The sequence below is a fragment of the Balaenoptera physalus genome (assembly GCF_965194825.1).
Source record: "Balaenoptera physalus genome assembly, chromosome: 13".
In the NCBI taxonomy this organism is placed as follows: Eukaryota; Metazoa; Chordata; class Mammalia; order Artiodactyla; family Balaenopteridae; genus Balaenoptera; species Balaenoptera physalus.
Window position 1 is genome coordinate 101,270,148 of NC_138892.1, and position 17,609 is coordinate 101,287,756.

Sequence of the window (17,609 nt, forward strand, 5' to 3'; positions counted from 1 at the left end):
CGGTATGAAAACAACAAAAACTTAACGATTTAGGTAATGAATGAGGAACACGAAAGAACTGAAGAGCTTATCTGGAAATACATAGGTGAGCGTGCAGAGTAAACTTGGGGAAAGTGGCAAGAAAATTTGGGAGAAGGGAGAAGTTCAGAGAACTGGGTTAGTCGGTTTGGAAGTATTCAAAAAACAGCCCCAGGTAAGAGCGAGCATAGAACTGTGCTCAGGAATAGAAAAAATTGTGATTGCTAAGAACAATTGACTCTGGAAACAGCTAGATCCAGCGTACGCTCACCCGTACCCCAGATTCCGCAGAAGCCCGAGTACTGGTGGTGTGTCGTCATCACCAGGCTGCTCTTAACTGCATCACGTAATCTACAGGATGAACCTACTGTATCCTTGGTCCCATCTGAAATTCTTCCCGTTCACTTAATAATGTGCTGCTATCCCCCACCCAACCACCAGGGGGCGAGCACAAGCTCACTCCCAACCCCAGATGGAGACATTTTGTGAGGGGCCGTGCAGTAATCAACCCAGTCATCACTCACCTTGCTGGGAATAATTCCAGTGGGCGTGATCTTACTTTCCACCTCAAGGTAGCTCAATTTTTACGCCTGAGAGCCCCAACCCTTCCTCATCTTAAACTCCTTCCCTCTCAGGTCAGACAGTGGCAGGCCAGGAGTTTCAGTTCCCCAAATTGACCTTGCCTCCCAGGCATCTAGTAGCCCTGAAGCCCCGCCAGGGCACCGCTTTCTGTTTAATCCTCTCCTTTTAGTAAAAACCTCTTCTATTTCTCTCATCATTTACTATTCTTGAGGGCCTTCCCACTTTTTCATCCCTTCTCTTCTTTTATTTTCAAGTAAGCTACCTTAGTGAATGAAAATACCTTTCTCCCTACAAATACTGCATCCATAACACCCAGTAATACATTAATATATTGTGCACTCACAATCAACCACAACAGGGAGGACAACTGGAATTCTCTCTCCTTAGTATCCAGGGAATCCCATAGGTCATAGAACAGATGGCTGGACACCGACCCAGGTCCCAAAACAAATCCCAGGTCCTTTCAAGGTCTAAGGCTTCCAGAGAAATCCTCTTGCTGGTTCTCAGACCCACACTCGTCATCGACACAACCAAGCAGCCCCTGATCCCCTGAACACTCAACCGTTTCATCCTCACATTCTCAGTAGCCTGTAATTGTACTAAAGAAAAAAAAAAAAAAAAAAAAAAAAACAACGAGACACGAACACAACTTCTCCAGGTGACTTTCCCTACCACAGGAAGGTGAATCAAACGGGGATAAATCCTTTATAGGGAACGACATCCAAAGAGAACTGGTGGGAACTGCAGGCTGGGGAAGAAACGGAAAGGCTTTAAGATGGCTAGGTGACGCCGTATAAAGGAGAGCACTGCCATCACCGTTAAGGCTTGCCTTTCGGAGCGTACTCCAAACAAGCAAAACCCAGTAATTGTATCGCTCTTACCTTCGCTGTCCCCATGGCCCTAAATTAATTCCTTTCAAATCTTCAATAAAGATCTAGAGGTGGGATTCCAGAGACCCCTCTTCCAGCCAACAAAACCTCAGAAATGTCCTTCTCTGCAGCAAGTTTTCCGGCAGATCCTCGCTACCGCTCCAACGTCTCCTCACGCACCCTTAGGATGGGCACCTATTTATAAGCTCCGCAAAGGGCGGAGCCTGGGCGACAAGCCCCCAGCCCCACCCCACCCCCGCCCCCAGTGATCTCCGGACCTCCCGGAATTTTGTGACCTCAAGCTCTGCCCCCACCCTAGACAACACCCCCCGCCCCATCTCTTTAAAACCACATCCTCCACCCTCCCTACTCCGTGGTTTTTTTTTTTTTTTTTTTTTTTTTTTTTAAGCTCATCCTCCTTCCCTCTTCTAAGAGCAGCTACAGCCTCTTAGTTTCACAGACAAAAATGCTACCAGAAAAGCCTGGAGGGAGGGCAGATACACTTTATTTTTTGCTCTCGCAAGCGCTCAGAACTGAATCAATCCGTAAAGAGATGAGAATAAACGCTCTCTATATAAAGCAAAGTCGAGCGGGTGCTACTAGATGAGAGTTAACGTTGTTTGACGGAGTGTAAACAGAAACTATTCCTACTCCTATGAATTTATCAGCTGTTCTTTGATTGTAGGCTGTGTCTACAATCTTGAAGGGGAGGGAAGGACAGTCTGAGTGAGAGAAGGAAAGCGAATGAAGGAAGAATTGGAAGAATTTTTGGCTCTACTACTCTCTCCTGGGAGAAAACCTGAATGTCTAGGAGCCAAACCAACTCTCCTGGGCTGCAGAAAGGAGAGAATCAGCTGCCCACGGGACACAATCCAAACTCCTGAAAATATGGCATTCACCAACTCCCCACCCATTCTGAATTCTACCCTTTCTGCAGTGTTTTGCCTCTAGTCTCGGGTTTACAGTGCCTAGAGAGAGGACAATGATCAAATTCCGTTAAACAGGTATTTGCAGAGCACAAACTACGCATCGGAAGTTGCGGATTCATCAGTATATAGGACAGAAAAATCCTGGCCCTCAAGGAATTTATGGTGCTTCCCTTCTTCCACTTAAAACATTAAACAGGGACGAGGCCAACGGATTCTCACACAACTGGAGATAATTAGCAATATCCTATTCCTTCTGGGCTGTGAATTTCTTGAAAGAAAAGGGTAGGATAAATATCTGATTTCTAAGCCATACAAGCAAAGTGAGCAAGATGAGTAGGAAAAACAGATAAGAAAAATGGGAGCAGAGGAAGACGAAGGAAAATAAAAGGAGAGAGAAGCGCTCCTGTGTGAGAGTTAACGAAGGAGGACAAGTTCGCTGTAGGTGGAGTTGGGTGGCTTTGCTGGGGGGAAATATCAGTGGTCAAATTCCTAATGCCTATTAATCTGTAGACTAGCAGGCCCTCCAGGGGAAGAGCGGGTGGTGTGCGACAAGCCGGTAAAGAGGTAGAATTATGCGAGAGGAGCCACTGAAGAAAGTGCACCTTCCTTTGAGGTTTTGGTTGGGAGCCTGGAATTCAAACTGGTACTACTGGACCTGAAACAGACCACATCGTGTGGTCTTTCCTGAAAGGAGGATTTTTTAAGAAAACTGAAGTATCACTGACTTACATTATTTTATTAGTTTTAGGTGCACAACATTACTGATTCGATATTTTTATACATTACAAAACGAAACCACTAAATGAGGATATTTTCTAAATCTCGTTAGCTGAGAGAACTGGCGATGAGTGAAACGTGACATCCAAAAAAACCTTCCCTGAGGTCATTCCTCCCCTCCCCCACTCTCCCAGTCTTCCAGGAAACCCTGAGCCTAGAGGCCCCTTTAGTTACCACAGCAACTGAATTTAGCAGCCAAAGGACAAAATATCCTGTATGGCAGCGCTGCCAATAAACATTCAATCTGAGTCATTTATGTAATATGAAGTTTTCTAAGTGGCTGCATTAAAATTTTTAAAAGAAAAACATAGGAAACAAGAATAATTAATTTTAATAATTATTTTATTTGACCTGATATAGCCAAAATAATACTATTTGAGTTTGATTAAATTATAATTGATTTATAAATATATTAAACTATAATTGATTAAATTATAATCAACTTAAAAATTATTAAGATAGTTTACTTTTTTCCTACTAAGTCTCTGAAATCCAGTGTGTATCTTACATCTCCACTTAGATTCTGTTTTCTACAGCTAAAGTAATATGTCGTTCTAATCAAAACAACAAAGTTGTGTTTAACGGGAAAATATTTTAAACTGCTTCAATTTTAAGTGAACTAAAATTAGCAATTCGGTTCCTCAGTCCCACCAGCCCCATAAGTGCTCAGCAGTCCCAGGAGGCTGGAGGCTGGACCCTGAAGCCTCAGTGAAGCGAGTCTTTTCTCCATTCTTTGATTTTTATTTATTATTTGTCTCACAATGTCATTCTTCTTCTTCTTCTTCTTTTTTTTTTTTTGGCCACACAGCTTGTGGGATCTTAGTTCTCTGACCAGGGATTGAACCCACACCTTTAGCAATGAAAGCACAGAGTCCTAACCACTGGACTGCCAGGGAATTCCCTCACAATGTCATTCTTGGCTCTAAATCACTGCCTTTTATTTCTCCCTCTCCCTTGCCTTAGAATAATTATTCCTTAATGTTTTGCAAGAGTAAATGGCACCAGTGAAAGTAAAAAGTAGGTCTTTTTGCCCTTCATTCACTCAGAGCAGGCTCCAATGTAATTCCAGAACACAGTTATTTTTCCAATATTTATTGAAAGAACAGATGAAATAATTGTAAAGGCCTAGGATTATACCTGTCCCAAATAATTTGTGTAAAACCAGTGTAGTGAAACAATACCGAGGGTCAAGATTTAGATGTCTGAAATCTGTAGGTATTTTCTGCTGGGTAGAAAAAGAGGGAGGGTGAAGGGGAGAGAGATCTGAAACCTGTTTTCTCTGGCTAAACTCAGTCTGAGAAAATTACCTATAAGAAAGCTCAGCAGCTTAGAGGGAGAGAGAACATTTCTATCAATGTATATTTTTAAACGGTAACAACTGGAATTCAGCTGGATCTCAGGAATCTAAAAGTATGCTGAACATATTGAGATGAACAGTCCTTGAGCAAGTGGGACTTAATATAAGTTCCTGCTCCTCAGAAACCAGATCAGGAACCGGACTTGTCCTCAAGGTGAGAGGGACCTCCAAGTTAGGCAACCCTCACTGTGGGCCACAGATAACAGTTGCTCAATACGACTGTTTGCTGATGTGTTGGGGGGATTGGCTGGGGGACTGGGGTCTTGGGTGCACTTTGGAAGCAGGCACCACGAGATTCCAAGCTCCACCAAGTCTGGAGCCACGGCTCTGGTGACCAGTCTCTAGGGAGAATGCCAGCGGAGGAAATGTGATGGATAAATTTCAAAATGGAATAGGTTGGGGAGGAATGTTATGAAATCCCCACCTAATAGTTTAATGGACGTCTGCTTAGAAGAATGGGAATGAATGAATCATGACCTGAAATCTCTTAGACCCAAATGCAGGTAATCTGCCACTGTGAATCTCAATCTCCTTTTCGGGTTGCTCTGTGAGAGGATGTTTGGTAATATGATAACCAAGCAGGAAGACAAACAGATCCAAAATCCTAAAATCAGGGAACAAAGGACTGTAAACATATTTACCTTGTCAAAGTAAAGACAGGGAAAACTACCTCTTCAACAGAACAATGTAAATGGCATTTCAAGGCACACAAAAAGCTAGTGACTGCTTTAAAGATATCCAAAGCTAATTCTACTCTTTGCTGTATTTGTAATATTCCTCATAACGAACAACTTTTGCACAGAATGTTATTTGTTAATTTTCTTTTATTAGGTTAGGTGTAGATGGAGTTTACTTTGAATCTGAAAAAACCTTAGAAAATAAACTCTCAGGGTGAAGAAAGAAAAAATTTGAGAAATGTTGATTTTCCTGTCTAAACTGGGTTGCAACTAACTATTCATTATTCCAACTGATCCTGAAGGACCTAATCCCAGCTCCCAGATCTTTATTACTTTCTTCCCTTCTCCAGTATCTTCAAAAGTTAATCCATCACACACCAGCGCTAGATGAATTACCTTAAATCAAAAATTTAATTACATCATCTCCTAATCAAGTAACTTGAACAAGTTATTGAAAAAGTCTAGATCAGTTCTGTCCAATAGAAATATAATAAGTCACACATGAAATTAAAAATTTTCCAGTAGCTACATTTAAAAAATGAAAAAAAAAGAGTTGTCACTTTTAATATTATATTTTATTTAACTTAATATACCCCAAATATTCTCATTTCAACACATATTTAATATAAAAATTATTAGTAAGATATTTTATTCTCTTTTTTTTGGTATTAGATCTTCAAAATCCAATCTTCATTTTACACTTACAGCACATCTTAATTGAGACTAAATTTTCAACGATCAAGGAGAAATGTAGTCCTATTAATTAAGCTGTGTTTAACAAAAACATTTTACACAACTTACAACTTTTTTTTACACTACTTCAATTTTTTTTTAATTGAAGTATAGTTGATTTACAATATTATGTTAGTTTCAGGTGTACAACATAGTGATTCAATATTTTTACAGCTTATACTCCATTTAAAGTTATTACAAAATATTGGCTATGTTCCCTGTGCTGTACAATACATCCTTGTCGCTTATTTATTTTATACACAGTAGTTTGTGCCTCTCAATCCCCAACCCCTATTTTTCCTTCCCTCTCCCCACGGGTAACCACTAGTTGATCTCAATATCTGTGTGTCTGTTTCTATTTTACTATATTCATTTGTTTGTTTTATTTTGTAGATTCCACATATAAATGCTAATATACAGTATTTGTCTTTGTCTACCCGGCTTCAATTTTTAAATACAAACTTTTTTTCTTTAATGTTTCTTTTTTTATCGAGGTATAATTGATATACAACATTATATTGGTTTCAGGTGTACAACATGATTCAATATTTGTAAACACTGTGAAATGATTACCTTAATAAGTCTAGTTAACATCTGTCATCATACACAATTACAGAATTTTTTTCTCTTGTGATGAGAACTTTTAAAATTTAAAAGTTAGCAACTTTCAAGTATGCAATACAGTATTATTAACTATAGTCGTCAATGCTGTATATCACTATAACTTATTTATTTTATAACTGGGAGTTTGTGCCTTTTGACTCCCTTCTCCTATTTTGTCTCCCCCAGACCTTTGCCTGTGGCAACCACAAATAAACTGTTCTCTGTATCTATGAGTTTTTTTTTTAGATTTTACATATAAGTGAGATCATACAGTATTTGTCTTTCTTTGCCTGACTTACTTCACTTAGCATAATCCCCTCTAGGTCCATTTATGTTTCTGTAAATGGCAAGATTTCATCCTTTTTTACGGCTGAGTAATATTCCATGGACACTTAGGTTGTTTCCATATCTTGGCTATTGTAGATACTGCTGCAATGAACGTGGGGGAGCATATATCTTTTCTAGTTAGTGTTTTCATTTTCTTTGGATAAATATGCAGAAATAGAACCACTGGATCATATGGTAGTTCTATTTTTAATGTTTTTTTAAAGAATTTGGGGATTAAAAAAAAATTATTTATTTATTTGGCTGCGCCAGGTCTTAATTGCAGCATGCGGGATCTTCCTTGCGGCAGGCGGGCTCTTTTAGTTGCGAAATGTGGGATCTAGTTCCCCCACCAGGGATCGAACCTGGGCCCCCTGAATTGGGAGCATGGAGTCTGGAGTCTTAACCACTGGACCACCAGGGAAGTTCCTATTTTTAATTTTTTGAGGAACCTTCATACCATTTTCCATAGTGGCTGCACCAATTTACATTCCTACCAACAGTGTAGGAGGGTTTCCTTTTCTCCAGATCCTCACTAACACTAATTATTTCTTCTCTTTTTGATGACAGCCATTCTAACAGATGTGAGGTGATATCTCACTGTGGTTTTGATTTGCATTCCCTTAATCATCACTTAATGATTAGTGATGTTGAACAACTCTTCATGTAGTTTTTTGCCATCTGTTTGCCTTCTTTACAAAAATGTCTATTCAGATCCTCTGTCCGCTTTTTAATTGGAAGGATTTTTTTTCTTTTGCTATTAAGTTGTATGAGTTCTACATATGTTTTGAATATTAACCCCTTATCAGATACATGATTTGCAAATATTTTCTCCCATTCAGTAGGTTGCCTTTTCATTTGTTGATGGTTTCCTTTGCTGTGCGGAAACTTTTTAGTTTGATGTAGTCTAAATACAAACTTAAATGAATTAAAATGGGACAAAATTAACAATTTTCCTCAGCTGCCCTCACCACGTTTCAAGTGCTCAGTAGCCACATATGGCAAGTGGTTACCATATTGGACAGTGCAGATCTTGACTCCTTAGCATGATCCCAACCTATCATTCCAGTATTGTCTGGAACATAGACTATACACCCAAGAAGTGTATCTCCTTTTACCTAAGCCAAACTGAACTATTTGTCAGTTTTCAAACAGTTTCAAACATTTCCTGCCTCACAGTTTTTACTTTGCTATTGTCTCTGACTTAAAAATCCTTTTCACCCCTGCTTGCAAAAATCGTTTTCATCCTTCAAGGGTCAATTAAAATGCAAGATCCTCACAGTCAAAGAAAAGCCATTTGAAGATTATACATGTTACGATACTCCATTCTATCTTGAATTTTAGATATCTAGTTTGGAACTCCATGGGAACATGGTCTGGTTTGGGTTTTCTGGTCTGGTCCAGAATAGAATAGGGTTCCAGTACATGTTAGTTGAATCAATGAATGGTTGTATGTTGATTTTAATTTTTTTAAAGATTAATTAATTAATTAATTTTGCATTTTGCGGGATCTTTGTTGCGGCATGTGGGATCTTTCAGCTGTGGGTGCAGACTTCTTCCCTGACCAGGGATCGAACCCGGTCCCCCTGCATTGGGAATGCGGAGTCTTACCCACTGGACCACCAAGGAAGTCCCGTTGTATGCTGAAGTTGTAGAAATATGTGGAAATTGCCAGGTGATGGAAAAACTGATGAAGTCCTTTCAGAGAGATGTAGGATCAAGACAATGGAAGAACAGTAAGAACAGCTTCAAATTTAACTGAAGCGTTGCTTCCTCTAGAAACCTTCCTGATTCCTCAGTCTGCTCCTGCGAATTTTAATTGTCTTCCTTGTCTGTCTCCCTCATTCACATTTCCCTTAAGAGTAGGGATTTTGGACTTCCCTGGTGGCACAGTGATTAAGAATCCGCCTGCCAATGCAGAGTACACAGGTTCGAGCCCTGGTCTGGGAAGATCCCACACGCCACGGAGCAACTAAACCTGTGTGCCACAATTACTGAGCCCGCACACCACAATGAAGAGTAGCCCCCGCTCGCCGCAACTAGAGAAAACCCGTGCGTAGCAATGAAGACCCAATGCAGCCAAAAATAAGTAAATTAATTAATTTAAAATAAATAAAGTAGGACTCCTGTTTAAAAAAAAAAAAAGAGTAGGGATTTTTTTTCTTTTCTCCAGTCTCGGCTCCACATAGGGCTGGACATGTGAATAAACAACTGGATGAACGAATGAACAAATTAAAACTTATCAATACGAGTTCCTATTTGCTTGAGGAAGAGCATAGTCATGTTTCCTGACCACACAAACAGGACAAGGCTGGCAGTGGAAGTAAACTCAGTGAGTACACGAACCCATAACCAGTTATGTGGGGTTCTTTACGCTATACGCCTGAGAGCGATCATTGAATATAAAATATAGCACTACTGCAAGACTAAACCACAGACTATCGTGCTCATAACTGACCTGCTAAAATCATTCCACATGGTATGATGAAAATCAATCCACATGGGACAAAATATTGACATCAGGATTGCTTTGGAAAATCTGGGGAATCTGGTCATTATGTTGATTTTAGAGTTCTCACCAACAGTCTGTAATTATTTTTTAAATAAATTTATTTTTAAATTTTTGGCTGTGTTGGGTCTTTGTTGCTGTGCATGGGCTTTCTCTGGTTATGGCAAGCGGGGGCTACTCTTCGTTGCAGTGTGCGGGCTTCTCATTGCAGTAGCTTCTGTTGTTGCGGAGTACGGGCTCTAGGCACACAGGCTTCAGTAGTTGTGGCACGCGGGATCAGTAGTTGTGGCTCGTGAGCTCTAGAGTGTAGGCTCAGTAGTTGGGGCACACAGGCTTAATTGCTCCGTGGCATGTGGGATCTTCCCGGACCAGGGCTCGAACCCATGTCCCCTGCATTGGCAGGAGGATTCTTAACCACTGCGCCACAAGGGGAGCCTCTGTAATTTTTAAACTTTTAAAGTTTGTAAGTGCTTGGCACATAAAAAGATTTGATGTTTGTTGTATTGATTACAGAGCACAGATAGAAACAATACTCTTTTTTTTTTTTTTTTAAATACTAAGTTTCAATAGGATTTTAAATTTGCCAGCCACAGGCCCTTTCATTTCATCGTAGCCACTTTTGTCACTCAGATGCATTAAAACATTGTCTATAATTTTAACAGCTGTCTTAATGTTGACCAAAATTCTTCTTGAATTTCATTTAAAGAAATTTTTGTTTTTGCTTAATATCACTAGTCTCCACTGCCAGGATCCGCTGTGGGCTGTGACTCACAAGGAGGGTAGCACTGGTGCACTGCAGACAGCTCCTGAGAGCCAGTTGTGCACACTGCTTCCCAGCTCTGTGCTCAGTGAGATCACCCAGGTAGCTAGACATCTAGCACAGTGTGGGTATTTACACCATGGAAATTGGCAAATGTTACAAATCAGATTTTTTTTCTTTTTCTTTCTTTCTTTTTTTTTTTTTTTTTTTTTTCCACACCACATGGTTTGCAGGATCTCAGTTCCCTGACCAGGAATTGAACCCAAGCCATGGCAGTGAAAGCCCAGAATCCTAACCAGTAGGCCACCAGGGAACTACCTTTTTCTTTCTTTCTTTCTTTCTTTCTTTCTTTCTTTCTTTCTTTCTTTCTTTCTTTCTTTCTTCCTTCCTTTCTTTCTTTCTTTCTTTCTTTCTTTCTTTCTTTCTTTCTTTCTTTCTTTCTTTCTTTCTCTCTTTCTCTCTTTCTCTCTTTCTCTCTTTCTCTCTTCTCTCTCTCTCTCTCTCTCTCTCTCTCTCTCTCTCTCTCTCTCTCTCTCTCTCTCTCTCTCTCTCTCTCTCTCTTTCTCTCTTTCTCTCTTTCTCTCTTCCTTTCTTCCTTCCTTCCTTCCTTCCTTCCTTCCTTCCTTCCTTTCTTTCTTTCTTTCTTTCTTTCTTTCCTTTTTTTTTTTTTAAAGCACTGATTTAACAGTGACTCCACTGAAAGTAAATAAGGCTTCTTAGAGAAATAGCTGATTCCATACCTGGGGCTAAGACATAGGTAAGGCTGGAACATCTTACTGTGTCAGGAAGCATAGAAGTTTTCAAAGATCAATGTAGCCATGTCAGAAGGACACAGGAGCCAATTTAAAAGGGACTCCTATTGGCCAAAGTTACGATAATTTGGGCATCAAAAAGAGAATACTGTCTGAGGTTAATATATTGTAAAGCTAAAAAATCCATAATGATACCAGAAGAAAAAAAAAGGTAACATCAAGTAATCTAAAAAGAAAGTGAATAGAACGTATTTCTGCTAAATCTTATTATTCAATCATATTTTTTTTTAAATAAAGAAATAAATTCATTTATTTTTGGCTGCATTGGTTCTTTGTTGCTGTGCGCGGCTTTCTCTAGCTGCAGCGAGGGGGGGCTACTCTTTATTATGGTGCGTGGGCTTCTCATTGCGGTGGCTTCTCTTGTTGCGAAGCACGGGCTCCAGAGTGCAGGCTCAGTAGTTGTGGCTCACGGGCTCAGTAGTTGTGGCTCGCAGGCTCTAGAGCGCAGGCTCAGTAGTTGAAGCCCGGCACTGTTGTTTCTTGACTGCTCCTCCCTTGTCTCTGCATCTCTTCCCTTCCCTGATTAACAAGTGTTTGAACCTGCCCTCTAGTACTCAGGGAAAGTCAAGAAACGGGGGGCACAGAAAGGCTTTCATGCTCAGGGGCCCCATAGGGTCCTGCTCAGTTTCAGTCCCACAGATTAAAGGCTCAGCCTCACAAGACTGCCCCCACTTCAGCTGCCAATTGAAAGTCTGAGTTGTTACTTGTGCTTCTGACTGACTGGCTCTAAATTGGAGGTTCCTATCACCCGTTTCTTGGGTTCAATCAATGTGCCAGACTGGCTCACAGAATTCAGAGAATGTTTACTTACATTTACCAGTTTATTACACAGGATATTATAAAGTATTCAGATGAAGAGTGTCACCTACAAATGGGCCCTTGCCATCTACCTCTACAAGGATCAAATTATGAGCTACTGCAGGTGCTGACCTTTAACAGCCCCCTGAAAGGAGTTCAGGGTGGAGAGCAGAAATGAGGCACTCTGTGCTCTGGGAAAAAAACTGGCAGAACAGGTCTTCAGATAGTTAGATATTTTCAGGAGCCGATTTTATGAGCCCAATTCTTGCATCTCCTCATATCTAGAAAAGCACTAAAATTCTTCATAGTGACATCTGCTCCTCGTGACTAGCAGAAACCTTCTGCCAAAAAATATGTTCTTGATTGCATGTACTTACCCTTCACCAAAATCACATATATACTGATCTTCCCCCTTACCTCTTTGGAGCAGTTTCTCAGAGCTATCTGAAATGCTGTCTCCCAGGCTATAGTCCTCATTTTTCCCCAAATCAAACTTAACTCACAACTTTCACCTTGTGCATTTTTTTTCTGTCAACAAGAGGTACATAGATAGGGCAAGGTCTGGAAAGATCCTAAGCGCAGAAACCTCTGTCTCCATGGAACTGGGACGCACCACACTCTCCAAATATGGATATGATCATCAGCTTGGAAACTCATCAAATCTCTTTGTTCCAGAGTTTTGTTTTGCTTTTTTTTTCTGGCTGCGTTGGGTCTTCATTGCTGCACGCAGGCTTTCTCTAGTTGTGGCGAGCAGGGGCTGCTCTTCGTTGCGGTGCACAGACTTCTCATTGTGGTGGCTTCTCTTGTTGTGGAGCATGGGCTCTAGGCACACGGGCTTCAGTAGTTGCAGCTTGTGGGCTCTAGAGCGTGGACTCAGTAGTTGCGGCACGTGGGCTCAGTAGTTGTGGCTTGTGGGCTCTAGAGGGCAGGCTCAGTATTTGCAGCGCACGGGCTTAGCTGCTCCGCAGCATCCGGGATCTTCCCGGACCAGGGCTCGAACCCGTATCCCCTGCATTGGCAGGCAGGTTCTTAACCACTGCGCCACTGGGGAAGTCCCTGTTCCAGAGTTTTTGTAGAGTTTAACCTGTAGCTCCTCCTTGCCCCAACCTAGAGGTCAGTGGGTAGTGCTAAAAGTGTCCACCCTCTAATCGTTTGGTCTCTCTGGTGACCAGCCCCATCTTTAGGCTATCCGGGGGCCGCACCCTGAATCACTTCACTGGCATAAATTTAGGTGCGTCCCAACGGGCTCCTTATGAATAACAAACATTCCTACCAGTCAGGAAATTCCAAGGGTTTTAGGAGATTTTATGCCAGGCATGGAGACAAAGACCAAATATATTTCTTATTAAATCACCCAGTCCTAGCAAACAAATACAAATGGTTATTTAAAAATTTATAAGTAGTTAGGTATAGTTGAAACATAAAGCTATATGTGGGAGAATAGTAGAAATAAGACTGATTCTTAGGCAAGGGAATATATGTGGTTTCTAAGAGCAAAGACTTCGGAGCCAGATTGCCTATGTATAAATCTGGTCAATAAAAAAAAAAAAAAAAAAAAAAAAATCTGGTCAATATCATTTACCAGCTACGTGTGTCAGGCTAGGCAAGTTATTTTCTCATTTAATAAAATGGATTCTTTGTGTCTATCAGACTCATTAGTAGATAATGCATGTTAACTGGTATGGTAGTCGTTTTCCTTAAGTGGCTCAGTTTAACATAGTGTTTAATAAATGTGTATTAAATAAATTATATAGTATAGATGAAAAGAATCTGAAATCTTTCTAAAAGTTAGTAATGTTAAAACTTCAATCCTGACAGCCACAGGTCCCTTTTTATTTTACAGTAGCCATAACTTCAAGGCCTTGAACTTTTTGAGATTCTAAGAAATATAACTTTAAAGACTCCTGGCCCTGACAGAATTTTTCATTCTTTCATATTCTCAGGGATGTACACTTTCTAAGAATACTTAAAATTACATCCACTTAAATTTAGGGTATTACCTTTGCCTTTGACTTGAGGTTATATTTCGAAAATCATTCTACCAACATTCCCCTTGAGTCAGAAAATGCCTTCTAACTGGTACATTTATGTTTAGTTGCTTTTGTATTGTTTATGAATAAAATATATGAGTAAATATGATTGAATAGGGACTTCCCTGGTGGCGCAGTGGTTAAGAATCCGCCTGCCAATGCAGGGGACACGGGTTCGAGCCCTGGTCCGGGAAGATCCCACATGCCGCGGAGCAACTAAGCCTGTGCGCCACAACTACTGAGCCTGCACTCTAGAGCCCATGAGCCACAACTACTGAGCGTGCGTGCTGCAACTACTGAAGCCCGTGCACTGCAACGAAGAGTAGCCCCCACTCACTGCAACTAGAGAAAGCCCGTGTGCAGCAACAAAGACCCAACGCAGCCAAAAAAATAAATCAATGAAATAAATAAATTAAAAAAAAAAATAAAGAAACAACAGTGTCGCCTTGGGACAGGATCCTGGCTCCGCCTCAAGGGATACACGTAACAATACCTTTGAGCTCTTCTGAAAACCCCAACAAATGGAAGATGTTAACTATTTGACGAAGCAGTCTTCATTCCAGAGAGGAGGTCACAGTTTTATATCCTCGAGAACCACAGGTCATCAGGAGACAATCTGAGGCCAGATTAAGGGATGCAGGCCCTGCACACACCCTGATCCTTTATCAGCAACTCCACCCTTGAAGCATTGCTATAAAACCCCTCACCAAATCCCCCTAGGTTGGGACACACAGTTTTTGAGGCACGAGCCCACTGTGACCCCCTTTGCCTGGCAAAGCAGCAAAGCTACTCTTTTCTACTTCACCCAAAAGTCTGTCTCCGAAATTCCATTTGGCACTGGTGCACAGAGGCCAAGCTTTCGGCACCAGGATGTGATGCTAGGATCAAGTAGACAGTGTCAGAATTCAGTTAAATTAGTAGGGTACCCAGTTAGTGTCAGCTGAGAATTGGAGAATTGCTTGGTGGTGTGGAAAAAAAAAACATCAGAGGTTGCCATAACATTACACCAGACTGGGTGGCTCAAACAACAGAAATGTATTTTCTCTCAGTTCTGGAGGCTGGAAGTTCAAGATCAAGGTGTTGACAGGTTTGGCTTCTCCAGAGGCCTCTCTCCTTGACTTGGAGATGCCTGCTGCTTGCTGTGTCTTCATACAGCCTTTTTCCCTGTGTGCATGCATCCTTGGTTAACTCTTTTTGAGGGTCTAAATTTCCTCTTATAAGGACATCAGTCAAACTGGATTGGGGCTCACCCTGAGACTCTCATTTTAACTCCATAACCTCTTTAAAGGCTGTCTCTCCTAATACAATCATATTCTGAGGTACTGGGAGTTAAGACTTCAACATGAATTTTAGAGAGACAATTGAGTCCATTACATCATGCTTCTATTGGAGACGCATTCTTTTGTACTCTTCTATCTTTTTTTAAAAAATTAATTAATTAATTTATGGCTGTGTTGGATTTTTGTTTCTGTGCGAGGGCTTTCTCTAGTTGCGGCAAGCGGGGGCCACTCTTCATCGCGGTGCGCGGGCCTCTCACTATCGCGGCCTCTCTTGTTGCGGAGCACAAGCTCCAGACGCGCAGGCTCAGTAGTTGTGGCTCACGGGCCTAGTTGCTCCGTGGCATGTGGGATCTCCCAGACCAGGGCTCGAACTCGTGTCCCCTGCATTGGCAGGCAGATTCTCAACCACTGTGCCACCAGGGAAACCCTGTACTCTTCTATCTTGAATATCCTTGCAACTGGCTAACTCCTGGTCATACTAAAATAACCAGTATCTCTTCCCCTTTGTAAAACATTCCCAGAAAAAAGATCTAAGTAGATATAATTTCCTTTGTGCCATAATCTATCTCAAAAATACCTATGTATATCCTTAGGACTGCTGAATATCTAAACAAGCTATAACCTAATTAGTAAATTATATAACATGATTATAGAAAAGATAAACGTAGTGATTCATAGAAGTCTCAAAAGAAGGCCCCTTAGATAAGCAAATTATTTTAGGGATGTAGGTGGGTGGGACTTCATAAAATTGGTTTAAGGTGATCCAAGTTCCTTTATTTCCCAAGAATCATTTCTTAAAGTATTCAAAGATCACAACTATACTAGCATCCTTGAAACTTTTTAACTTATAAAGCATAAAGCCAATATAAAAAATGTAAAATCAGTTTTTTGTCTGTTTAGATGGCACCATCCATCTCTGAATCTCTGTCTAATCAGTCAACCAGCTCTCTCTGTTTGACATTAAAACACAAACAAACAAACAAATAAAAACTCTAGTAATAGTATAGGTTAGTCTGCTTTACTGGTAAGCACATACTGTTGAGGATTTGCTATCCTTACTCGTTAATGTTACAGCCTTTACTCCTAATCTAAATAGGTGTCTTGAAATGTATGCTTTTGGTCAATATTTTATGTCTTAGAACATCTCTTTTTGTATGTTTAGGTCTGTTGTTAATTTTAAACCTGGTATAGTAATCCCCCTTATCTGTGGGAGATATGTTCCAAGACATCCAGTGAATGCTTAAAACTGTGAATAGTACCAATCCCTCTGTATACTATGCTCTTTCATATACATACATATGTGTATACAGTGTGCATATGATAGACAAAGGCATGGTTCATTCCCTGGGTGGGACGGAGGTGGACAGCACAAGATTTCATCATGTTACTCAGAACAGCACACAATTTTAAACTTACGAACTGTTTATTTTTGGAATTTTCTATTTAATATCTTCAGGCTGCAGTTGACCATGGGTAACTGAAACCTCAGAAAGGAAAAAAGCAAATAAAGGGGGACTACTGTACTTTCTAAGTTTATTTAGCATATACAAGTCTATTACCATATCATATTATTGTGTGTACTTCTTAATATATTCTGAATATCTGAAAAAGTGATGAATAAATATTTTTGAGAGAATTGAATAAATAAATGGTAATTTCCAGAGAGTAATTTCTCAGGATTTGACTAGGACTGAACATAGTTTTAATTGTATTTATATCCTGACTGTCTCTAAAAACGATATGTTAACAAACAAGAGTGGCCTGTATAGCTGATTCACTTTGCTGTGCAGCAGAAACAAACACATTATAAAGCAACTACACTCCAATAAAAATTAATAAAAAAAAGAATAGTGGCCTGTATTTCTTAAACAAAAATACTCATTTGATGATGGAAATAGGTGGTTAAAGTTTGATATTACTTACCACTAAGATGATTAATTCCCTCCAGACTCATTCTATAAGTCCAGCATTACCCTAATACCAAAACTAGACAAAGACGTTACAAGAAAAGGCAGCTACAAACCAATATTTCTCATGAACGTAGATACTAAAATCCTTAAGAAAATATTACCAAAATTTCATACAACAATGAATAGAAAGAATCATACATCATGACCACCTGGAATTTATCCCAGGTATGCAAAGCTGCTCAGTATTTGAAAATCAATGTAATCCATCACATGAACAGGCTAAAAAAGAAAAATCACATGATCATATCAATAGATACAGAAAAAGTACTTGATAAAATCCAAAACCTACCATGATAAAAATTCTAAGTGAAGTAGGAACAGAGGAGAACTTTCTTAACTTGATAAAGAACATGTACAAAAAAAAAAACAAAACAAAAAAAACATGTAGCTAACAACATACTTAAATGGTTGAGAAACTCAAAGCTTTCCCACTAAGATCAGGAACAAGTTAAGGTTGTCTCCCCTCACAACTCCTATTCAACATTGTTCTAGAAGTACTACCTAATGTAACAAGACAAGAAAAGGAAATAGAAGGTATATAGATTGACAAGGATGAAATAAAACTGCCTTTGCTTGAATGTG

At 40.1% G+C, this 17,609-nt stretch overlaps 1 protein-coding gene across 4 annotated transcripts in view; it reads right to left on the bottom strand.

The window, feature by feature from the left end:
- SLC2A3 (solute carrier family 2 member 3) overlaps positions 1-17,609 on the bottom strand; it is an 81,418-nt gene that overhangs the window by 10,602 nt on the left and 53,207 nt on the right. The window contains exon 1 of one of the 4 annotated variants that reach the window (XM_082420270.1): positions 1,482-1,659. The exons of 1 other annotated variant lie outside the window; for it this stretch is intronic. Coding sequence is in view for 1 of the 3 variants with exons in the window: in XM_082420268.1 (XP_082276394.1) it covers positions 1,482-1,496 (15 nt within the window). In the remaining 2 variants the exon portion in view is untranslated. 2 more of the 4 variants (XM_082420268.1, XM_082420269.1) reach the window with 2 other exon arrangements.